Source organism: Carassius auratus, unplaced genomic scaffold (genome assembly GCF_003368295.1).
Source record: "Carassius auratus strain Wakin unplaced genomic scaffold, ASM336829v1 scaf_tig00216461, whole genome shotgun sequence".
Taxonomy (NCBI): domain Eukaryota; kingdom Metazoa; phylum Chordata; class Actinopteri; order Cypriniformes; family Cyprinidae; genus Carassius; species Carassius auratus.
The window spans coordinates 340111-365931 of NW_020528584.1; the positions used below are offsets into that span (position 1 = coordinate 340111).

Genomic DNA, 25821 nt, shown 5'->3' on the forward strand with positions numbered 1-25821 from the left:
GATTGATTGACAGCTGCTGTTAGAATCACTAAAACGGAGAGTGACTGTAATGACGCAAGTAGCTTTGAAATAGAGCGATCATTTGAAGTAGAGGACTTTTCTCATCTACCTTCACCTGAAGTGGATGTCGAGGTGTTTGTTCATATCAATTTGATCAACTGGCTCAAACTGCGGTCTTATCTCCCGCATCGTGCCGCTTTTCAGCGCGAGCTGTGGCCATCTCCATGTCCATTGCGTTGGAGAAGCAATCCTGTGTAAAATGCAGTTTGCACACTCCAGCTCTAGGCGGGAACTCACGGTCTTCCAGGCCAAGTGCATGCAATCACTGGCGCCTAATTTTAATGTCTGCTTGAAAACTATGCAGTCCAGCATTGCTGTCACAACTAGCAACACACCTCCGTACCATCCTGACCACTGTACTAAATACAGATAAATCTACGCTAACTTGAATATCTAAATATCTATATAAATGATATGCTAAATAGATGCTATAATAGTCTTTCCTGATCATTTTCAATACTCGCAATTCCAACTCCTGACTCACTACAGTGATTTTGACGGAACAAGATGGTTTTATACTGCCAGGGGCGTGGTAGCTCTTACCAAGGGGCGTGGTGAGCTGGAAACTGCTTATGTCACCTGCCACCGCTTGCGTCACTTGCCACCGATACATCCAATAGGAAAAATTAACTGCAGTAGCCACCGTTCAACCTGAAGAGGGCAGCACTCAGACGTTTTTACACCATATATTGTAGAATTAAAACACTTTATTCTCAAATGTCAAAAAAGTTACTCGAAACAATAAACAGCACTAATAAAGCCCCATTCTTATAGATCATTAACTAAAAAAAGTTGGTTTAGGGTTTACTCTTTAATCAGTTATATGAATGACTGTATGGTCATTCGTTATAAAGTTGCAACAGTGTCGTTTGTAAAGTACAGTCTTAGGCACATTAGTATTTTCACCCCACAAAAATAGGGTTTTAAGCCAGTTATTTATATCTTTTGCTTTAGTATGTCAGTAGAAAATATCAGTTTACATTTCCAAACATTCATTTTGCCATTAATTTTAGTAATAATATAGTGAGATTGTTGAATGCACAAGCAGTCTGACAACAGACTTTTGCACAGTAGTTTAATGTATAAGGTATAAAGTACTTATAATTAAATTAAGTATATTTAAATAAGTGTAATTAAAGTATGCGTTCATATGTGTTAGAGCTAGATTGTCGCTGGAGGAAACAGCTGCAGTATTATGAGCGATGAATGGAGCGAAAACTTTACATTAGATGGGAAACTGATTTCTTCCTTGTTACCTTTTGTAAACTGTATTTTTAACAAAGAACTGCACAGATACAACTAGTCTAACGATCAATCGATAAACACACACCTCGTGTCAGCTCTTTCTGTTTAAGTCTTTTGTGCTGGTCCGCCGCGGTATGCAGATTGAAGAGCGTGCTGAAAGACGAGGAGAAGACCGGTCTAACGCCGGTTTCATATGAAATTTAAGCGGACTGACTCTGAGGCAATCACGACTTTGTGTACAGCTTATGGAACTTAATGCTATAGCCCTGCTAAAAAAGCCTAGCGACGCCCCCTGCTTCTTGTGTACATTTCAGAGAACCAGGACAAATATTTCAATCGATCACTCAGGCATGTAAGAGGCACCGAAATGAGGCACCCGAAATCTGCGTTCTTATTCAGTTCAAGTAACAGTCCTGCATTGAAAATGTTACTTAAGTAAATATAATCAAGTATAAACATTACGGTGGCTCACAGTAACGTCTGAGAAAACATAATAATGTGATGAAGAATTGATTCTTAAGTAGATTTTTGAGTCAAAATTGTACAGCTCGTCTTATCCCGGTCATTTGATCAGGTTTTTTTTTTTTTTTTTTTTTTTTTTCAGTAAAAAAAAAACAAATACAACTCAAACCATGTAAATGCATACAACTTAAATTTTAGGGATACACGATAATATCGGCACAACATCGGTATCGGCCGATAAAAGCTTAAAATGACCATTATCGGTATCGGCCGATATGAATATTTCTGCCGATGAGCCAAACCGATGTTCTCCAAGTGAAATAATTGACCTGTTTTTCAGATGTGAATGTCTGTCTACATTTGTAAAATAATAAATTTATGGTAGAATCAGTACAGAAGAGATACATGGATTTCTCTTCAGTAAAATTAAAGTTTAAATATATCAGTATATATTTGTATATATATCGATATCGGTATCGGCATCAGCCAAAATTATTTTGAAAATATCGGCATATCGAATATCGGCCAAAATCCAATATCGTGCATCCCTATTAAATTTACTAGGATTTACTCTGATATAACAAAAGAATTATAAGTTACATAAATTGGTTAAATTTCAGTCTGTTGGTTTTGGGAGACAAAGTCTATGGTTTAAGGGTGTTGGTGATCCTGGGCCAAAGGAATGCCTTAGCATCCTTCCCCTCATAATAAGGCTGGGGATTTATGCATTGGGGTCACCACAGGGTTCCTGGCCATTTGGTCTTAAGTTTGGGGAACAAAGAGAAATCTTTTCCTGCTGTCCTGTCGTCGCTGGTATGAGATTAGACACGCGAAGGAAAAGGGGGGTGACATCTCCTTTAGCCATCTTGGCTCCATGACTGTGTTTTGTGTCGCACTAATGGTTCGATGGGGAATCGTTCTGAACTGTGGAATGATTATCCTTGAACAGTTCATTTCATTAACACTGCGTTGGGTTATTTTAATGAAATGAACTGTTCAAGGATAATCTTGCGCAATAAATAAATAAATAGCCTATTTAGTCTAAATATTTAAGTATTTGTCACAGCCATGAACACCATAGGGAATCCAAAAAATCTGAATGGCTATTTAAAATTATTTAAATATGTTTTAAAAGTAGTGCAGCTGCTTTATTTATGGGGTTTCCAGGGTAAGGGCTGCATTTGCTGCAGTTTAGCTCCATCTGGTATCAGAGAGTGAATGTGCTTATATTCAGCGCGTCTCTCACGTGTTCCCCCATGTGTTTCTCATGCATGCTTGTTTACATCAGAGCGGCACATGTGTCTTCCAAAAACCATAGAGCTGTGTTGTGCATTTTTACCAATTGATGTGAAAATTATTTTTAATATGCATTTCAAATTCTGAAAAATTTGTAATATATAATTATTCACTGTATTTGGAAGTGCCCACGATAACATTATTGTGCATGTTCATTACCATGATGTATCACATTACCGAATACCGGCACCTGTCTATTCCTGTCCCTGTTTTTTGTGAATGTTGTTGTGTTGTCATTATCTTAAAGTCAACTAATTTCTACATAGCATTAAACTCTTATTTCCCAAACCCCCCGAAAGAAAATCATATATGGGGCTGATTTGCATAAACCTCAGAATGCACTAAATGTCAACTATAATATTCAAGGGTTACTCCGATCGAAAAAATCTGACATTTCTGTTTTGAAACAGAAACCACATACACACTCATTTATACACAGCAACCCACTTTTATGATGATTATAGAGCAGTGACGGCTTGTGTGTGCCATAATTACTTCCAGCAAGCACTTTCTGATTATGTGAGTTAGTCTGTTCATGGAATGAAAACAGCCACGATCTGGGCGAAAAGGATGTGAACTGAGAGCTAATACAAGAGTGACACATGATGTAGAATCAAGAAGCACTAAACAGCCTCATGTTTGTGTGTTCATCTGACATCCTTGCTGTATGTCGGAGATATGATGTTTACAACAATCTGACTAAACGAATGCTGTGTAGATCAGCTTCCTGATGCTCAGGTGGAACGTGAGGGTCCTCAGCTAATGGAAATGCTAGGACAGGACTCTCCAGGCTCTGGCTAGATTAATAAGGTTTGTTTATGGTCAGGTTGAGCAAAGCAGGTCAGGGTGTTCCTCCATTATGCTATATACAGGTGCTTAGGCCCAATTTTATCTTTTCATTGTGTTTTCATTCTCTCAGATAGCTTGTACAAATATTAGTGCTGCTGTTTCCACGAAAGTCAACGTCAGAGAAATTTGTGGAAAATGTGACTTGAATAGTGATCTAGATGTTTGGACTGAATGGTCATAATAATTCTGCTGCTGTCCAACTATCAAAAAACTCAAGAAAACATATTATATTATAGATTTATAAGTTATAAAGTGATATTTTGTAAAGTGATCTATCTATCTATCTATCTATCTATCTATCTATCTATCTATCTATCTATCTATCTATCTATCTATCTATCTATCTATCTATCATATAAATCTTGTATTTTATTTTTATAAATTTTTGCCCAAAGAGCAACATAATTACGGTGTATATACTAACAGTAATTAACTTGACCATGTCAGCCAGATCTTGATCCACAGTTTGTAGTTGTAGTGCAGAGGACTTTTACCTTTTACCTGTGACTGACAGATCGAGTCTGGAAAGGTGAAGTTAGAAACCTTTGCACTAAAGAGAGGGAAGAGGATGAAAAACAAATCCAAGCCCACATGCACATTCCTATTCTTTATGGAGGGCTGTTATTTTCTCTTCTGCTTTGCCCTTTAACCATGAACTACACCTGCACAGCAGGATGGAGGTCTGTGTTTACTTGTGTCCTTTTGCGTTCTTGTGTGTGTTTGCAGTCCTTTGCATCATCCAGCTCTAACAAGTTCTGCAATTCTTTTCTGAAAGTGAAAGTGTCAGAATGCAAAGGAATGCATGAAAGAACTGATCTGTTACAGGCTTTGCTGAGTCAAAGTTTTTCCTGCATAAACCCTAAAACTAAACTCTAGCTTTTTATCAACTGCTATGCAGACACATTCAGCTTAGTGTGCTTCCTTACCCAGCTAAGGATATGTCAGAAATTGTTTGCACTGATGTACTAAATATGCTTATCAGTGTTGGGGCAAAAAAAACTCTTTTCATGTGAAAGTGAACTGCACACTGCACTTGATATTACCCATTATAGCAGATTTTCTGAGCTGCTTTACATTTAAAGTACAGTCAGACATTTGAGCCCGTCATTGTTCTCACTCACACTGGTCAATGAGTGTCTAAAATAAAGAAAATGAAAAAGTTTAGGTTTCTTAGAAATACACCCCTTGTATAAATGTTGGCTCAATGTTTTTTTGAAAAATCACATTTTAAGTGATCACATGAATGTTACACCACATTAATTTTTTTTCCAAGTAAAAACCAATGAAATTTTCCTTTAAAAAATGTGTACAAATCTTTATAATTTTAAAACTTTTGAAAATATTTTTAAGTGAAAATTATTTTTCATTTTTCATTTATGGTTGCACCACATGATTTTTTTTTTATTCTGCTTTGCTTATAATAACAATAAGAATTGTCACAATAATAATAAAATATATTATGCCAAATAATTTTTTTATAAATTTTACTCTTCGAGAATCTTTTTTTAAAGATCTTTGTGGGGGAAAAAAAAATAGTTATTTTGAGTTGGATCTTATCGATTTAGTGGTTGGTCCATTTCAATAAGCCTGTCTGAATTACTCGGTCACAAATTTATGATCCATTAAAATCTTTGTATATAAAAAATAAGTCCTGTTTCACTCAAAGTTGTGGCATATTACAGAAGTAAAATGGATTACATGATTTGAAGAGCTGTACTGTACTTGGATCACATGTAGCAATTTGAAGCTGCATTGAACCGATCTGTATTGTAATGAGCTATAGAAACAAAGGAGACTTGACTTGACATGGTGTGTGCTAGACAATTTTATATTTATTGTTCATAATTTTTACTCTGCAGGTCCTGCTCAGGTTCCCATGATGTCCCCAAATGGTTCAGTGCCTCAAATCTATGTGCCTCCTGGATATGTTCAACAGGTAAGTCATAATGGAACTAATTTCAGATTATTTTTTATAGGTGTTGTTATTTTTCTTTCTCATTTACATCTGTATTTCTCTAACCCAAACATGTTGAGCGCCCAACCTAACAGAATTTTCTGGCATAATATGCACTTTCAAAGTGAAGACTGCTGCCTTAGGACACATTCTTCCCTGCCTATAAAAGAGCTAGATGGAGCGCACTGGAATAGATAAAAAATAAAATAAACAATTCTATAATGCTGTACATTTCAACAAGATATCAAAATCTTTACCTCAAATCAGACCACAAGTATGGCATGTGCAGTATGCCCGGTTTAATTTTCTCTTCATCTTTCCATATAGATCATTGAGGAGAACGGAGTGAGGCGGGTGTTAGTTTTACCTCAGACGGAGTTTCATCCGGGAGGCCATTCCCCGCTTCACCACCCGCCCCCTCCACCGCCCCACGCCCACCTGCAGGCCTTCATCCCCCACCCGCACATCATGCACCCTCACCCTCACCTGTACTCAGGCATGGCTGGAGGAACCGGAGATATGAACCCTCAGTACATCTCTCAGTACCATCCAGCACACACGGCCATCTACACGGAGCAGGGTCAGTTTCCACACACAAACACGTTTGTATTTGTGAAAAGTGGGGACATCCCATAGTCGTACTGGTTTTCATACTGTACAAACTGTATATTCTATGGCCCTGCACCTAACCCTAACCCTCACAGGAAACTTTGTGCATTTTTACTTTCTCAAAAAAACTCATTCTGTATGATTTATAAGCGTTTTGAAAAATGGGGACATGGGTTAGGTCCTCATAAGTCACCCTCTCCTTGTAATACCGGTGTCATACCCATGTCATTATACAGAGTTCTGTCCTGATATTTCACAAAAACAAGACCACACACACATTTTGCTTTACCATGTGTAAGGGGAGAATGCTGTGCCTCTACTGACTCTTAAAGGAAAAATTGTAGGCCTATATTTTAGTTGAGTTATGGACTCTCAGAGAGGGAAAGCTATGAAATATGTTGCCAGTAAATAGTCAACACAACAAAAACTAAATCCTGTAGGGAAGACTTAACTTTACCATAGACTAGGGACACTTTACAAAAATTTCGGTATTATGCAGTATTTTATAAATGCACATAGTGTTATTATTTTGTTGTTTTGTTTTTAATTAAATAGATTTAATAGATAGAATATAATTAAGTTTAATTATTAGCAGGAATTTTTGTTAATATTAGAAGTTAATATCGGTCATGTATCCTGTATGAATATTAAAAATGGTAATTTTAATATTATTACGTAATAAAAATAGATTAAATCAATTGAATGTAGTCATTTTGAATTAAATATTGAGTTTTTGAGTTAAGTATTGGAGTATTAAGTTTATAAAGTAAACAATCAGTAATAAAGAGAAAATAAATCAATAATAAGGGCAGTGATGTTTTTTCTTGATATCATTGCCTTTTTATTAATATTAAGCATAATCAGTGTTATTGTTTATTGAAACGAAAACTACTGAAATAAAATAGTAACATGTTTCTGTTTTCCGATTTCCTCAGATACTCACCCACCACATGGACGTGCGGCATTTGCTCACAGAGATGAAAGGGCTAGCAAAACCTATGAGCGGCTGCAGAAGAAACTGAAGGAGAGGCAGGGGGTGGGGGTGGGGGGAGGGGGAGGTGGAGGCCTGGCCCTCTCCAAAGACAGTCCCCCTCCATCCCCACAGAAGAGCCGTGGGACACCGCCGTCAGGAGGAGATCTCCAGAACGGGCTGGGGGGTAAGGCCACAGAGGAGCAAGCACACCCCAGCACTACATTCACCGCTCTGGGTAAAAGTCCAGGGAGAGGGAAGGAGACAGAATCTGGAGGTAGGATATACTTTAGAGTTCCTAGATCCATTAGAGTGAAGCCACAGGATGCTGTGTGTTACAGTGTTTTTACCACAGTTAGGAGGTGTGAGGCTCAATATGAAGCAGAGTGCCTTAAGCCCATGTGAACATGGGACACGCTGCTTCTTGTGTTTTACTGCTTTCATAGAATAGTAGAATCAGCGATATGAGACACCAGTGATAAAGAAATGGTTTATATATGGTGATCTAATAAAAGTTTTGCTTTGTATTGTGTTTTTTACTTAAATTTTTTACTTGTTTTATTTTACCTTTTTGTTCACATATCAATAATCAAATATTACTGCTTTCTTTTACTTCCTGCTTGTTTAAATCCAAAGCTTCATGTATTTGAAGGTTTACATGAAGAAAATCATAATTTTTCAGTATTGTTCTTGAAACCCCACTGCAGTTATTAAACTGATCGTGAGGTATTATGTATAGATATATAGTTTTGTTGCATTAATAGGGTTGTGTTAAACAGCTATTTGGTATCAACTTTGACTCATCCAATAACATTTTAGCATGAGAATAGTTTTACAAATTAGACTTTAATGATAATCTCCTACAACATCTAATTAAAAGATAAACTTGCTTAAAACCGACCAGGGAATTAAATATTTACTATTTATCTCTCCTTTAATTAATAACCCACCAGAGTTACCCATGCATGTGATCACTGATTGGGATATTATTAGGTAATAGCTTTTAGCATTAACAGGCATCAATGTGCCATTAAGTCTTATTTTTCCTAGGATGATTATATCTTAGGGTCCAGAAGCGGGGCTCCAGGGATGGGCCCTCTCTCCGGCCCCCTTGTAAACAGGCCCAAGCAGCTCGGCTCTGGTCTCATTAGCTCCTTCAGCTTTAGGCTGCTGTAGATAACATTAGCTGTAATTACCCCTGCACTGACTCAGTCATTTATCAGTGCTAACTAACTCCAGCCTGGAGGAACTCAGCTGCAGTTACTGTATGTCAGCTAAACTTGGGCTATCTATTAATCCATTGATTGAAAATAAATGCCTTTTGTGTGATTAAATAGGCGAGACTGAGCATGAAGCCTTGTCCTCTTTTTGAAACAATTTATAAGGGAGTAGTCTTATCTAGATGTTGTTTTTTATTTGTTGTTGTGTGTATTCTTTTATTTTTTATGTAGAACTGGATGAAGATGCAAAGGCTCTCCAGGAACGATTAAACTCCATCTGCAAGCCAGTGGTAAGGGGATGAATTATTTTAATGTTCATTTGTTAATATTTATGTGTATACAGTGGGGAAAATATTTATTTGATCCCCTGCTGATTTTCTAAGTTTGCCCACTTACAAAGAAATGAAGGGTCTGTAATTTGAATGGTAGGTTTATTTTAACAGATAGAGACAGAATATAAAAAAAATATATAACAAATTATATATAAAAAAAACCTTATATAAAGGTTAGAAATTGATTTAAATTAACAGTAATTTATTAATAGTTACAGTAAAGACATTAATACTCTCAATATTTGTTTCACACTAATGCTTTGTTTTATGTTCTATTCATTAAAGGATCGTAAAAAAAAGACCATTAATTGTTTCTTGAGCAGCAAATCACCATAATAGAATATTCTCTGAAGAACCGTGTGACATTAAAGACTGCTGAAAATTCAGTTTTGCATCACAAGAATAAATTATGATTAGCAATGTATTATTTACTCTACAGTTTATTCTACAACTAAATATTAATACAGGATAGCTTAATTTTAAATAAACATATTTTAATACAATTTTATGTTCAGAAAAAAACATTGATAAGCTGGCGAACCACAGAAGATTGGCAGATTTATCCAAAGATGGAGTAGACCAGATGTTACCTTTCAAGCATGATGAAGTTAAAATATATATTTTCTGCTTGCTTAGAATCTAGTCAAATAGATAATGGCTAGTTGCTTGGCTTGAAAAGTCTCTGTTGGGAAAGCAAGATAAAACGATTGGGCACACTCTGTTCACTATTTTACTAAATATGTATTCAAATTCCCCTCACCAAAATGTTTGAAAAAGGATCCATTGATGTGGCTTGACATTTTAAAAGGGTGGACAATCTCACGCTGGCAAAATATCAGTCTGATAATCAGCCTGCTTGGTCAATGCATTAGACTATCGCTGGTATAATCATACTGAAATAGCATATTGTCCTTCGTAAGCTATATGAAAGGCCTTTATGCTACATTTGACAGTCCTCTTACTGAGAAACCACCTTCTGAAAAACTGTATGGTTTTCTTAATCACAGTAATTTCCACGGTCTCATCCATGATTATAGTCCCACCAAGAAGACAGTTTTGGCTCTCCCTAAAGGGTCATTAATGCTGTATTTGATTTGATGCATGGAAGAAGCTAAATGGCTGTCTTTTCTGGTGTCGTGGGATCTGGTTTATTGTTTTCAAGAAACATTCAGTTTAACTTAGGCGAAACAGCCCTGTCCATTTCACTATAATAGTGATTACCGATCCTTTTTCCATTAGACATTTACACCAATTTTGAAAATGATGTCCTGAAATTTGTAAAAAAAAATTATCTTAGTAGGCCATGAGATATAAATAAATGAATAATGGCACTACAGTTAAAATTAAGCATGGCTTTTAAAGTATTCATAAAATATAGTACAAAAGCTCTTTACCACCATTTGCATGCAAGTGATATATAGAAAAGAGATTCATTTTATTTCATTGTTTTCTTGTCATGTCCCAAACATTTCTCAATTTTCTAATTGGAATAAAAAAAGAAGGAAATAAAATAAATATATTGAAGAGGAAAATTATGAAACATCTGATATATTAATGAATTGGGAATTAATTATAATTTAAAAGGGTAAAAAAAAATAGAAAAACAATTTTGCTGACATAAATTTGGACTCCTTATGAACCACTTATGGCTCATTTCCACTGAGCGGTACGGTTCTGTACAGTTCAGTACGGTACGCAATTATTTCCGTTTCCACTGTCAGAAGTTGTGATTGGTACCAAAATAGCGAACCGTACCATACCACTTTTTGGGTACCCTTCCGTTGGGATACCTAGCACAGCAAATGGTAACCAAAATATGGAGCTAAACTCACCGCAGAACATTGATTGGCTAGAATCATCACTTTTGCGTGATATGGGGAAAAAGCTTTTCCTTCACTCATTCTGCTCTGCTGTGAGTGTTGGACTTGTTTACATCAGTGCGTAAACACATAAAAAATGCCTTTTACCATTTTATAATTTCACACGGACAATATCCGTTTCTCAATATGTATTCTTGTCTTTTCTTGCAGCCTTAGCTCGGACATTTGCTGCTGGCTCTGATGTTTCTCTAGTGATTAAACATGAGCTCAATTTGTTTCGGGTTGGCTATACTTAACATTCGTGGTCTCATGAATCTTATTATTTGTTCCTGGTCATCATTTTGGCTGAGCACAAAATTATATGAGTATCGTTCTTTTTTAACACTATGAAGAATGAATAAATTAAGGCCACTACAAATCAATTTAAAATGTCTACAAGAGTTACTTTTGCATAATGACCCATTTTTCCTGAATTTTTGGTAAAAGTATTAAGCAAATGCAGTTCATGTTCATTTTCACTAAGTATGCTGACCTTGCCTGCTTGTAAAACATTACCTACTATATTTATTGTCAAATTTGCCTTCTCAGAAGGATATGTCAAACATATGTCAGATTTATATAGATCAGTTGCATTACTAACTGAAAAGTTATTTCCACAAATAAAGCAGTGAGAAAAGTTGTAGCAAAAACTGTAGAGGAGAGAATCATGCCCCGCAAGGCTTAGTTAACTTGAGCTATTCTTGTCTGAAAACTCTAAAGGTACATAGTCATGCATCCATAACTAAAGGAGATGCTTGTTTCTCAACTGGAATAAAACAAAAAAATATTCCTTCTTGCATAACAGGAGTTCTCTTTTGTTCCGGAGGGGAAGTGACGCATGTCATTAAAATGAACTAAAGTGACTCTTTCCAGGCGAAACAAGCAGACGTTTTTATTTCCCACATAAACATGTGTGTAGTTAAATATATAGCCGATTAGCCCCAGGGAACAATTAACCTCTGAAAGTAGTTGAGCACAACACAATGGTTTTCACTAAATCAGACAAATTGAGTTTAAATCAATCATGTATCTTGGTTTCTCTCATTTAAAACTTTTACTTTTTATCTGTGTATATATAGTCCTTTTTCTGCCCTTGCTTGTCACAATCACTCAGTTTGCACATCAGTCTATTTAGGGGACCTACAATTAAAAAGGCTTCTTTGAGACAGACTAGTTGCACAGACAATCCTCTGTCGTCAGTTATGAAAATATTTTTTTCTTAATTGTAGTTTTGCTTTTCCTTATTACTAAATTTACTTAACGAGACAAGAAACAAAATCAGTTTTATTTGCGCATAAACACAGAGAGTGCTTGATATTTCCTTTATTTTGCCAATATGTATCTCATGGGTCAGTATTGGCCTTAAATCAGCTGTTATTTGACATTAAATTGTTTTTACATTTAGATTTACTGTCTGAAATTGAGATTTCTAGTGTTTTAATGCGTGTTAGAAGACAACAGTAACTGTTGTAATTACTAACTGTTGTCTTTCAACAACAAACGAAAAAGAAAATGTTTAATATAATTTACACATGTTTAGGGGTGCACCAATACAAACATTTGTGAAGATAACAATAAATATAATCGTTGCTGTTAATTGCTAAATTATATTAAACGTTTTCTTTTCTTTTTTTTTTTCTTTTTTTTCAGATTTGAATATAGTTGGACTCATTAGTTTTTTTCTAGTCAACTGATAATATAGGAACTATGCCACAACTCCCAATTCAGAAGTTTCATTTGAAAACATTTAAGTTTCATATTTTCCCCCTAATTGAAAGGTTTACAAATGTGCTAATCTGCTGATTAATATATTAGATGTATTTTGCGGCGTGTAAAATCTTTCATCTTACGTCTTCAGGTGACAGACATCCAGGCCAGAGGGGCCAGTTTGAGTTGGGTGGTCCCATCACAGACCGAAGGTGATGATGAGGCCGACGAGGGAGTAGAAGGCCCTGTGGAGCCCAGCTTCACGTACGAGGTCTCTGTCTCTTACAGTGGCAAGGATGGGAAGTACAAGAGCGCCTACAGGTGAGATGCTCCGTGTCATTCTGCGGTGGAGTTCTGGGCAGGATGTGGAGAAGGTGTGGGTGCAGTAGAGGAACTCGCTGTTGTTTTTTGTGGTTTTCTGTGGGTTTTCTGAAATAAGTGTTAGCTGAAGGTCAACTGCAGTTCACCTGACAATATGCAGCTCTTTCAAGATCACAACGATAGATGAATCTTGAAGAGTCGTTTTATTTTGTTTACATTCTTCAAAAATCTTACTAGTATTTTCTGTCTTTTTCTTTTGTTTGTGTCAGTGGTGTGGAACTAAGTGCAACCTTACAAGACTTAAGACCAGCAACAGACTACCATGTCAGGTTTGTGTCAGTTTTGATTTTTTAAAATGCACAAGACATTTGTTTTACACATTCTAGTTTTACAGCATAGCTCAGTCAAGAATATCATTTCTTGTAATCATTTAGTAATTTCGATAGGCTTGGTACAGTAATCATTGTTAGCAATATTTCTGTTTAATACATAGTGGGAAAATTAATACAAATTAATAATTTGTGACCACAATTAATATATTTTTGTCCACATCTCATGTACATGGCTCCATACATCTCCCATCTTAATTTTGTTAATAAAAGTTTTTCAATAAGAAGAATAACGATTCCTTAATTTTCAACCATTTATTTTGTTCAAAGAGAGAGAAGGAGGTAAAGATCATGAGTGCTACAGATCCTGAGCATTAATGACAAATATCTTGTAAAATGTGTATTGTAATTAGTTATATCGCTTGGTTATATTGCTGTTATATCACATATATATATAAGTTTTCCCAAGTTTATTAATCGGTGGGAAAATGTCCTCACTGCTGCCTCCCTATATATTATTAGTAATAACAATAATATAGTTTATTAATTGTATCACGGGAATATATATATATTTTTTAAATGATACAATTCTTCATAAATATGTAGTAATATTAATACGTTACTGTAACATTGGCTGGTTGCAGCTGCTTTAAAAAAATAATAAATGTGGTTATATTAATTATAAGAATAGTCAGTTTTTACAAATAAAAAAAATTTAAGGTCTAGAACTATTCCCCCATTTGCTGTTGGTAATTGTATTGTTTGTTTATGCTAATATGAGTGTATGTGCTGTGTGTATTTAGGGTCCAGGCCATGTGTAACTGTTTACAAGGCATCCCTTCAGAGCCTGTGAGCTTCACCACTCTGAGCTGTGAGCCGGACAGGCCCGTCCCGCCACGCAAAACCGGCGTCACCAAGAGCAGCCTTGTCCTGCAATGGAAGGTGTGTGTACACAATAACATGCTGGCACATCAACAATCCCACATAAATGTTATATAACATAATTTAACTTGACATATTAAGTGCATAACAAAAATTTTTTTTTCTAGGCTCCATGTGACAACGGTTCCAAAATCCAAAACTATATTCTTCAGTGGGATGAGGTGCATTATTTTCCGTTATTTTTATCTGCCTTCATATTTCTTAAGCCTATTTTTAGAAACAATTGCATTATGACAATTAAGTACATTCTCATTACTGTAATGTGCGAAAATATGCATTATAAAATCTGCACCTTATTACTAAATCTAAATGCTTATTTTGATAAAAGCAAAACATTGTGCACAGACAGGATAATTTTTTATTACTGTATTACAGTGATGGGAATATTGTTAGTTAAAAACAAATGAAAGTAAATCATCAAGACACATTGCTATAATGAGGACTGGAGGGAAATGTGCTATCATAAAAAAAAATCATAAATGTGCAAAAAATCATAGTGGTTTAAAAAATATGATTAATTTCTTTATGCATAAAACAGTTCATCGGCTGATCTGGGGTGAGGTTCACGCATTTGTGTAGTATAATGTGCTAATCCTGGCTGTGATCTGTGAACAGGGGAAGGGGACGACTGTGTTTGAACAGTGCTACTATGGCCCTCTGAAGACGTACAGACTCACCAAACTCTCCACAGCTTCCAGATATTCTTTTCGGCTGGCAGCCAAAAATGACATGGGAGTGAGGTATGTATCAGTGGATCATGTTCCAAAATCCAGCTCCTAAAGAAAAAGACTGTAAAATTGTTCATAATTCACTTTTTTTTTTTTTTTACAATTCCAGCTAATGGCAATCCTGACCATGAATAGAAAAAAAAAATTCTGTACCATCATACCGGGCAAAAATTGCATTCTAGAGAGAAATAAAAACACTTGACTTTTGCAAGTTGACAAGTTGCATCTGTGTAAGCTAAAATGCTTACAGATAATATAAACATTATAGTGGTATTCATTATAAATAACATTTAGGCCAAATCTATAAACAAACGTAAAACTGCAAACTGGCTCTGGGCTCACGTGTCTCTCTGATTTGGCATGATGTTTTCATATTCCCGATGTAGCCTAATGTTTGGTTGCTAAACTATTATGTAATATCATATGTAACCGAGTCTTTTACTTCACTTGTGTCCCAATATCCACGTAAAACAGTATTCTTCACAGGCGCATGTTTAAAATTTTATTTAAATTAAATTAAATGTATACATTTTGCAGACGCTTTTATCCAAACTACTCTACCAATTGAGCTACAGGAACACTAAATTTAAAATAACACTACAGTGGTTAATCAAGAAAGCAATACTAGAACTGACCTCATGTGTGTGTGCATATTTATGTGCATTTTGCCCATGTTTTACAAGCTTCATGTTAATGTCAAGCTTACATTATGTACCTGGAATATAATTTACAGCATGTTTCAGATGATAAAGTGACTTATGTTCCATAAAACACAGCATACATACAGTATATATTTTGTCTTTATGATCATTTGCTTGTGTTGGTTTTTCCATAGTGAGTTCAGTGAAGTGGTCCACATCATGACATCATGCAGTGTGCCTGCTCCTCCCTTGAGCCCTGAGCTGATTCAGTCCGGGGTCACATGGCTCTGTGTGCGATGGCACAGGCCGGCCGGCTCGCCCAAAGAGGACGAAATCAGCTACGTGCTGGAGATGGAAGAGGAGGGCTCAGTGAGTGAGAGATGCACACACACTTTTGCAGAAATGCAACACGCACTCCAATCAGCAGCAGAAAAACTGACAAATAAAAGCCCTGCTTAAACCTGGAATTAACATCTATCTCTGGTTTTAGAGGTAGTCATAAATACATGTTAGCCACATCAAACATTAATTTACCCTGATGCATCCTTGACTGAGGTTGAGAATGCTAGATGTAATGTAAAAAATATTATATTGGGTGTTTAGTAAACCGTGATCTGTCTCATATATTTGAAGGTAATTGTTAAATTGTGGTATAAAAAAGGGCAAAAAGTTTGTTTTCCATTAATGGGCTACACTGGTAAAAATGATGTGTTGGATTTACTTAAAATATATATGCACCATTTTTGCAACACACTTTTTAAGTAAACCTAGCTTGGAACAATTTTACTTAAAATAAACAAGATAATCTTTGTTATATGAACTTAATTATTTGAGTTGACTCAACGTTCTTTACTTAAAATATTCAACATTATATAATCTACCAAGTAATTTCAAGTTGTGTTAACTTGACATTTAAGCTCATTTTAGATGTGCAGCTATTGGTCTGCTTAGTCATCGCATCTTAAATAAATTAAACAAGCAAATTACACAAAATAAAGCATTTCAGTGTATTTTTTGACAGGCTTCATGAAGGTGAAGCCTAAAACCACACATCATGAATATACCACAAAATGTGACAAATATACAAATGTAGCTTAATTTTCAACATCTTATTTTCTTGATTTTTCACCCTTTGCAACACTTCTTAAAGGGTTTACATTTTTCAAACATTTACTTATGTACAAAATTCCTAATAAAACTAGAAAAAAAATATTTATTTTATGTTTTGTTTGTAACACCGAGATTGCAGACTTCACAATAGATCACTTTTTTCACCCTTTGCAACCAATTTTCTAACATTTACTTTTGGAACAAGCAACAAACATCCTAAGAATAAATCAAGAATTGAATCGAACAGTTGCAGGTAACTCAGATTAATTGCATAAATTAGGCAAAGCAGAAAAACACAAGCCTTTGCAACACCTTCCAATCCCATCATCACCTCTATGCCTTCCAGCACTATCCAAGTCTGTAATGGATCATCTGTTGAGCCACCTTTCATGATGATTTTAAGTGTGAGCAGTTCCAGTTTCTTCTTATTCCCATGAGTATCTATAAAAAAAACAAAACAAAGCAAATGTGTATTTACTTACAACACCACTTGATATTTTTTCTGATTGTTTCTCATTGCAAAAGTTTAAAGGAAAATTAATTTTGAAAGAGAAAATAAAAATCTATACACCACAACAATGATCTGAAATTTCTACATTTCTAATTTTTTTAAGCTAATTGGAGAATGGCCAAGTCAGTCAGTTGATTCACACAAAATGTTTTCATTATTTTCTCATCCTCACACTGTTCCTGATTAATGACTTTCTTTAGATAAACAGATAAACAGAAATAGATTTTCAATCCTGATCCTGAAGAGCCATCGCTTTGCACAATTTGTATCTACCTTATCCATTAATGGCACTCTCTTTGGATCAGCGGCAGAGGAAACAAAGGTTTCAATTTACAGTTGCGATCATAATTCAAAAGGTTTACTAGACAGAATTGTTGTCATTTAGAAATAAGTTTGCATGTGTCTGAATCGAGATCACCATTATTTAATTATCACGCATACATATTGACATGTAGCATATATTTTACAATGTAATATAAACCAAACCTCAAAATTAACCTGTGCCCAGGCCCACACTGCCACTCATAGAGAATATGAGAACAATTATTATTATTATTATTATTATTCTGGAATGGGTTAACACGAACAGACTCTGTTTTCATAAGTATTTATAACACGTTTCTAATTTAATTATTCTAAGCGATTCAGAAATTCAGTTTAACTGTTCCTTTTTAGATCACAAATGCAATAAACGAGATAAATCTAATATTATACTTAGTTTTCAAAAAAAGTTAGCTTACCTCTTCTCACCGTCTTCACATGTGCTTCACAAAATGGCTCCTTGGCAGGAAACAGCATATCACATGGCTCACAGTCAAATACTTAAAATGTTATGCTATATTTACTTAATTTTAACATAATTGTACTAGTAGTTGTCACGACTTATTTTCTTTCATTGTATTTATGCATACACTTAAGTTCACTTTGTAACTTATATTTTTGTGTTACATGAACTATATATGTTAAGTAGACATTGAAAAGTTATAAATACTTAGTTTTTTTGTGTTTAATATATTTACTTTTATAAGTAATGGTTGTTCAGACAACGAATAATTTTTTTCAGTGTAGGTTTTAATGCATTTTTACATGAATATGTCATGTGTTCCACAGGGTTATGGGTTCCAAGCCAGTTATGATGGTGATGAACTGTCACACACTGTCAGAAACCTCCACAGGAGCACCACATACAGGTTCAGGGTAAGAACACATTGTGATTGCCTTTTGTCCTTATGTTGTATGTTTCTTTAGCTTGCTAGTTCTTTTATTTATTCAGTTTCTTTTTTGTTTGAACGTTCTTTTTCATTTTTTCTTTCTTTCATTTTCTTTTTGCATTCTTTTTTTTTCAATCACATTTTTTTTTGCTCTTCCATTTTTTTTATTCTGTCAATTTATTATTGCTGTCTAATGTTTTTTTCTCTTTATCAGTTTCTTTTGTTTTTTCTGTTTCTTTCTTTTTCTTCCTTTATCAGTTTGTTTTGTTTATCCTTTTTTCTCTTCTTTCATTTGCTCTTGTTTGTTTTGTCTTTCTTTTTTTTTTACTTTTTTTATTTGTTAGTTCTTTCTTTATTTTTTTCTCATTTATCTTTACTTCTTTTTCTATAATTTTAGTCTTAGTTTTTGCTTTTCCGTTTGTTCATTCTGTTATTCTTTTTTTTTGTCTATATTCTCTTATTCTAATTTTTTGTTCTCTTTCTTCCATTTATCAGTTTCTTTTGTTTGTTTGTTTGTTTTTTCTTTTCCATTCCATTTGTTTATTTATTTTGTCAGTTTGTTTGTGTATTGTTTTTGTTGTCTTTCATTTGTTCATTTGTTATTCCTTTTTTTGTTGTTGTTTTTTGTTGTTGTTAGTCCATTCTTTTTTGCTCCGTTTTTTTTTTTTGTTGTTGTTTTCCTCTCCTCATCTCTTGATTCTCCTCACCCCATCCCGTTCATGATTGAGACTCACCTGTTGCCAGCGGCTATGAGATGAAGCAGGTGGTGTAGTGATGTGACTTTTATGGGTGGGTTGATCATAATCATGTTTCCAAAAACAAAAGTGTATTAATACGATCAGAATGGCTGCATGTATCCTGATGAGAGGAGCTGATTACCTGCCGAGAGCTCACATCCCCAATTACTGCCAATTACTGTGACAGATGACATCACAACAGCACGGTTTATTTCTGAACCGTGAAACGCTTCCTCATCCTGTGCTTTTATCGGGGGGAAACTGTTTCAGAGTGAGATCAATTTGGGGGTGAATATAAATGGTTTTGAAAGGCTCTAGAGATTTGCATTCCCTGTGCACCCAGTGTTTGGGTGAGTCATAATGAAGCCTATTTTTAGGACCATTCAGAGTTTTCGCATTGTGACATTTTGTATCATTAATAAATCCAAAAACCCCACACCCCCTCCGCACCACTATACACACACACACTCGCACACTCTCATTACTATAATGGATTGCATTCTCTCTCTTTTTTTAATTTTATTTTATAATCATTGCAGGTTATCGCCTATAATGCAGAAGGTAAAAGCAACCCGAGCAGTGTGTCCGAGTTTACCACGGCCCCTGACAGACCGTCCTGCCCCTGCAGACTCTCAGTCAAGGGAAAACCTCACCCAACCAGTTTCCGTCTAACCTGGGGTCAGTTCAGCATAAACGCACAAAAATCGATCTTTGTCTTAGCCAAACCAAAGCTTATCTAGAAATCACCTTCATATACTTTTACTGTTTTTATGGCGCAGTCATGAAACTTGGTGAGTTTCCTTTCTAAGCAATGTTTTAGAAATGTATTTTTTGTGTATACAAGAATTTCCATCCAAGATGAAGTGAAATTTGGGTTAATTATATTAAAGTGTTACAATAGAAAAACAGAATGTACTGAATAACCAGGTGGTTATTATTATTTAGATGATATATAAACATTTAGTCTTAAAAATACAAAAAAAAATGTAAGCTTATTTAATTTTACCTATTTGCATTGGGTTTCACATTTCTGCTTTCTTGAGGTAAAGTTGAGGTACTAAAATAACTTAATCTGTAAGTAAAAATGTAAACAAAAATATATAAACCTCTAAATGAAAATATTATAATAGTATCTCGGCACTAAAATAACACTTAAACTAGCTGCTAAAACCATGTGTGTGTGTGTGTGTGTGTGTCTGTGTTTGTGTTTTTTTTTGTGTTGCCTCAGATCCTCCCAAAGACAATGGTGGTTCAGATGTGACGAAGTATGTGGTGGAGCTTTCTGAAGGGATAAGTGGTACGTTCTGTTAGGTTGTCTGGTGTGTCTACACATGCTCAATTTGATCCTGCCAGTATGATGATCATTCATTAATTGCTTGTGTGTGTTATTAGTGTGTATTTCAAGTCCTTCTTGGAATCAGGTGTACTGCGGTTCAGCTATGGAGTGTGTTTGTGATGATTTGAGCCCAGGATGTTCATACCAGGCTAGAGTCCACTGCATCAGTGCAGGAGGCGAGAGTCAGGTATGTCTCACAAAAACATGCAATGCTTATTTCTTTAGGGCCAAGTTAAATCTTACTTTTAAATATTTATCCTCATTTTGCTGTAAAAAAAAAATATTTCCAAATCAAATGCCCTCTACAATGAGAATGACTCATGCCTTAATGTCACCTGCATCACTGAGCTGTATAGTACACTGCAAGTGACTAGTAATAATGCGAATATCATGGTTCATTAGTGTGGCGTAAGCTAAATGTAAAATCTTTTTTCAAAATTACATTTGTCAGTTAAGGAAATAAAATTGAGTTTGTTATTGACTCCCTTTTGTACACTTAAAAAAAAAAAACGTTTAATTTAAAATAATATACTTTCACAATGCATCCCCAAGAATTCATGTTAGAAAAGGTTTCTGGATCATAAATGGGAGTTTTTTTTTTTTTAAATGGGTACTTAAACTAACATTGTCCAACTACTAACGATCCTTACTGTTCTCTCTTTGGTGGAAATTACATTTTAAGCTTTTTCCAAACAAAAAATGTCAGACTTGCCAAGGCTAATTGTATAGCCAACATTTTAAGCACTCTAAATGCAATTAACCTGTTTGCTTATTTTGCATCTTTGGTGTAAACATTTGTCACCTTTTTTTCCTTAGCTCCACAACTTTATTGTTACTTTAATCCAATTTCATTTTATCGGTTTGTTTCCACACAAATTGCTTACTTGCTTCCCCTCTTTCATCATCTCCACGCCTTCAAAATCACAACACGCTTTTATCAATGGAGCGCTTTTGAAAAGCGGTTGATAATAATTTGTCTTCCGTCTTCTGATCCCAGCTGTAATGGCATTGTTGGGACTTCGCAGATGCATATCTGCACGCGGGACTTGCCAGCACACAGATAATGACTCATGTTGGCACTGATTTTCACAGCCGTGAATGTGAGAGAATGCTCACATGGCTTTGGTCTACTGTCACTGTTTCAGCTGGTGCCTACACACTATTCTCATTGGAACATTGTGTGCACTATTAACTTATATCAAAACTTTGTAGTTTTTCTAATTTCTCATTCTATTTGTTTTTAGTTGACGGAGCCCTTGCAGGTCCAAACACCACCTGTTCCTCCTGGTCCATGTCAGCCGCCCAGGGTCATAGGCAAACCCAAAGCGAGAGAGGTGCAGCTACGCTGGGGTAAGCGTTGCCTGTGTGTGTGTGTCTGTGTGTGTGTGTGCTTATTGTGTATAACAAATTAAGTATTTCTTAAAATCATGTTATTTTTAGAATGTATTTAGGCTTAACTGTGGTTTGAAGGGTATATATACACAATCGTATAAAAGTTTGGGGTCATTCATTCAGATTTTGTGTTTGTGTGTGTGTGTGTGTGTGTGTGTGTGTGTGTGTGTGTGTGCGTGCGTTTCATTTTGAAAGAGGCTACTTTAATTTGATCAATAATATAGTAAAAAAATGTATTACTATTATTACAATTATAACTGTTGTCTCTTTGAATATATTTTAAAATGCAATTTAATCCTGTTATGGCAAAGCTGAATTATCAACAGATGATCCTTCAGAAATCATTGTCATATGCTCCTTTGCTGCTCAAGAAACATTTCTTATTATTATAAATGTTGAACATGGTTGTGCTGCTTAATATTTTTGTAGAAACTGTGATACATTTTTTTCAGGCTGTTTAATATTATTATTTATTTTTTGGTAAAAATTTAAGTCTTTACTTTTACTTTTAAGCATTTTAAAAGTGTTAATTTTTGTTAATTTGTAGTTTTTATCTCATTGCATGTGTTAGCGCCCCCTCTGGTGGATGGAGGTAGTGCAGTGTCTTTGTACAGCGTAGAAATGTTCGCTCAGGTGGACGAGGGCTGGGAAGTGTACCAGGGCTCTGAACTGGACTGCACAGTGGGAAGTTTACTGCCCGGCAGGACTTACGGCTTCCGGCTCAGAGCTGCCAATAAAGCTGGGGTGAGTGTAAGCTTTACAGATGTCACTGATATTATTTGTTTTTATAGTTGCTAATAATCTTGAATGTGCCACATATAGTTGACTAGCAAATTGTTTTATATTTTATTGGTGTTCAACAGTACGGCCCTTTTTCGGAGCGGACTGAGGTCACAACTGGTCCAGGGGCCCCTGAGGCATGTCGCCCCCCTCATATCAACTGTAAATCACCGACATGTGCTGTGATCAGCTGGGAGGTGAGAATATCCCATGATGCAAAGTTTTCTGAAAATTAGTGAATTACTTTATCGTGAGTGAATTAGGATTATCATTTAACTCAACTAAAGACATTAAAAAAACCTAAAACCTAAACTTATGTTTTGCATCCATGAAGGTCCCTCCCTGTAACGGAGCAGCAGTTTCAGAGTATCGTCTGGAGTGGGGGGCGGCAGAGGGCAGTATGCAGATGTGTTACACCGGTGCTGCACTGTCCCATGAGATGAGGGGTCTGCTGCCAGCCACCAACTACTTCTGCAGAGTACAGGTGAGAAACACTATCATACACACTTATTCATCTGAATGTTTGAGCTGTTGACTGACTCGTTCTGCCATGTGAAACTAACCAGGAAATATCTGTCTGCTGACTGATTATGCTTTTACTTCCTGTGCACACAAATATATCGGCTTGATTCATACAAATGAGATATTGGGACGAGCGCCAACTTTTATATTGTCAGTGCCACCCAGTGGATGAGAGAGACAAATGCATTGTTTTTTTTTTAGTTTTTAATTTAATTTTTTTTATAATAGCTGTTTACTTTATTGAGGGCTGTTATGCACTAATTGTTGGCTGACATTTTATTCAAAAAAATTATTTTGATACCATTTGTAATTATAATAAAATTAGAAGATATACAAAAACAAAACAATTCAAATTCACTTTTCTTAGGAACCAAATTTAAACTATAAAACATTTCACAAAAGATGATTAAAGGTGCTTAGGGTTGGAAGTGCGTCTAAATTGAGTACATTTTGCAATTCATTCCAGGCCCAGGAAGGATAAAAGGAAAATGCAATAGTTATTTGTGTAGTAAATTAAGAGTTTTGATATATAAAAGGGTAATTTCCTAAATTGGCCTGTTTTAAATTTTAGTCACTCACTCACTGTGTGTGTTTTGTGCCTCAGGCAGTGAATGTGGCTGGTGTGGGACCCTTTAGCGAGGCTGTGCTCTGCCAGACACCCTGCTCTGTGCCAGCACCAGTCAGCAGCGTCCACACTCTCCGTGAATCAGAGATGATAGTGGAGGGCAGCAGGACCATAGAGAGGGGTGAGGATGAGGAGGAGGAAGAGGCCAGACCTCTCCTTTACTCTCCATCCACCTGCCTGGGGCTGCACTGGGAGGCGCCGTGTGATCACGGATCAGAGATCACGTCATACCTGATCGATCTGGGAGAAAGACAACCCATTCTTACTGGGCCCGTAACCAAATACATCATCCAGAACCTGCAGCCCGACACCACCTACAGGTACAGTGACATCTCTGTTATAGAACAACAGCAAAAGTAAAAACACAGCGTGACGTGTAGGCCATTTCATGCACGTATGGCTCTTATGAACCTTATGAACTGACTCTTACAATTCCAAACCAATCCAAAAATGAGCATGGTGCTGGAATGAATGAATGTGTATGAACGGAAGCTGAATCTTGTGCTTGTGTGTTTGAAGGATAAGGATCCAGGCTCTGAATAGTCTGGGAGTAGGACCCTTTAGTCACACCTTTAAACTGAAGACCAAGCCACTGCCACCCCTCCCTCCACGTCTGGAGTGCACCGCCTCCAGTCACCAGACCCTCAGGCTCAAGTGGGGTGATGGCCCGGCCAAGGCCCAACCCACCGATTCCCTACAGTACCATCTCCAGATGGAGGATAAAAATGGGAGGTTTGTAGATGCATTGTTTGTGCTTTGCAGTATATTTTAACACTGTGTCCTATCCGGGCATGACAGAAGATTCAAATATTTTTTATCTGTAAGTGAAATGCTAAATTAGCCAGATACACAAATATATAGTGTTCAAAAGTTTATTTATTATTATTTTTTTTTTTATTATGGAGTTTATACTTTTGTTAGGCAGAGATGCATTAAACTGGTCAGAAGTGACTTTTAAGCAAACACTTTTAATTTTACATTAGATTTATATTTTTGTCTAATCAGCCTATTAGAATTTTATTTCTGAACAATCATGTGACACTAAAGTCTGGGGTCTTGCTTCTGATAATTCAGCTTTACAATCACTGGAATAAATTACATTTTAAATATACTAAAAATAGAAATCAGTTTATTTAAATTGTAAATTGTTTTTTGATCATATAAATTCAGCCTTGGTAAGCACAAGATACTACTCAAAAAAAAAAACAAAAAAAAAAAAAAAAAACATAAAAATAAATCATACCAACCCCAAACTTTTGAAAGGTGGTATAGTACAAAAATGCAGTTTGCAAGGGATGTGTTCAACTTCATAAATGATTCAAATTAGAATTATTTTTTACATGTGTATTTATTATCCATTCAATCAAAACTCACTCAGATTTTGTATGGGTCTGCCTTCAACTCTTATAAAATTTTGATATTGTGGATTTTGTGGCTTTATAGAGGTCCACTCTATAACACTATCTCTGTCTCTCTTTGTTGTCTCTTCTTAAAGGTTTATTTCCTTGTATAAAGGACCCTGTCACACTCACAAAGTGCAGAGGCTAAATGAGTCTACCTCATACACGTTCCGCATCCAGGCCTTTAACGAGGCGGGCGAGGGGCCCTTCTCCACTGTTTACACCTTCACTACCCCCCGCTCCCCACCTGCACCCCTAAAAGGTACAACATCCCACCTGAAGCAGCCATTCACTTGCCCCATAAACTTCCATTGATACACTGAATTTAATTTGTTGAATTTTCAGGCTTTCTATGTCACGATATCCTTCAGAAATCAGTCTGTTATGTTGATTTGTTTCCAATTTTATCAGTGATGAAAACAGCTTAATATTTTTGTGGAAACCATGGTATATGTTTTTTCTCAGGATACTTTGATAGAAAGTTCAAAACACAGCACATTATAAAAAAAATAATAATAAAAAAGCCTACTTATCCCTATTGAATGCACTGTAAGTTGCTTTGGATAAAAGCGTCTGCTAAATGCATAAATGTAAATGTTATAAGGGAGCTAATTTATGTGCATAAATAACAATAATTGTGCAGCTCTGTTTATAATAGTCATCAATAAATCAT

General features: G+C 35.7%; 1 protein-coding gene across 6 annotated transcripts in view; it reads left to right on the plus strand.

Moving 5' to 3' along the window:
- The window catches only part of fndc3a (fibronectin type III domain containing 3A), a 78378-nt gene that overhangs the window by 47016 nt on the left and 5541 nt on the right, over positions 1-25821 (plus strand). For 5 of the 6 annotated variants that reach the window (XM_026263262.1, XM_026263261.1, XM_026263260.1 and 2 more), the window contains 21 exons: positions 5772-5848; positions 6194-6446; positions 7411-7722; positions 8897-8955; positions 12715-12884; positions 13154-13213; positions 14017-14155; positions 14263-14316; positions 14771-14895; positions 15719-15893; positions 18256-18342; positions 19633-19771; positions 20322-20390; positions 20486-20616; positions 21674-21779; positions 22393-22565; positions 22685-22798; positions 22936-23085; positions 23728-24068; positions 24268-24480; positions 25244-25410. In XM_026263262.1, the coding sequence (XP_026119047.1) occupies positions 5772-5848; positions 6194-6446; positions 7411-7722; positions 8897-8955; positions 12715-12884; positions 13154-13213; positions 14017-14155; positions 14263-14316; positions 14771-14895; positions 15719-15893; positions 18256-18342; positions 19633-19771; positions 20322-20390; positions 20486-20616; positions 21674-21779; positions 22393-22565; positions 22685-22798; positions 22936-23085; positions 23728-24068; positions 24268-24480; positions 25244-25410 (3114 nt within the window). The remainder of the gene's footprint in view (positions 1-5771; positions 5849-6193; positions 6447-7410; positions 7723-8896; positions 8956-12714; positions 12885-13153; positions 13214-14016; positions 14156-14262; positions 14317-14770; positions 14896-15718; positions 15894-18255; positions 18343-19632; positions 19772-20321; positions 20391-20485; positions 20617-21673; positions 21780-22392; positions 22566-22684; positions 22799-22935; positions 23086-23727; positions 24069-24267; positions 24481-25243; positions 25411-25821) is intronic. The other variant, XM_026263263.1, reaches the window with a different exon arrangement.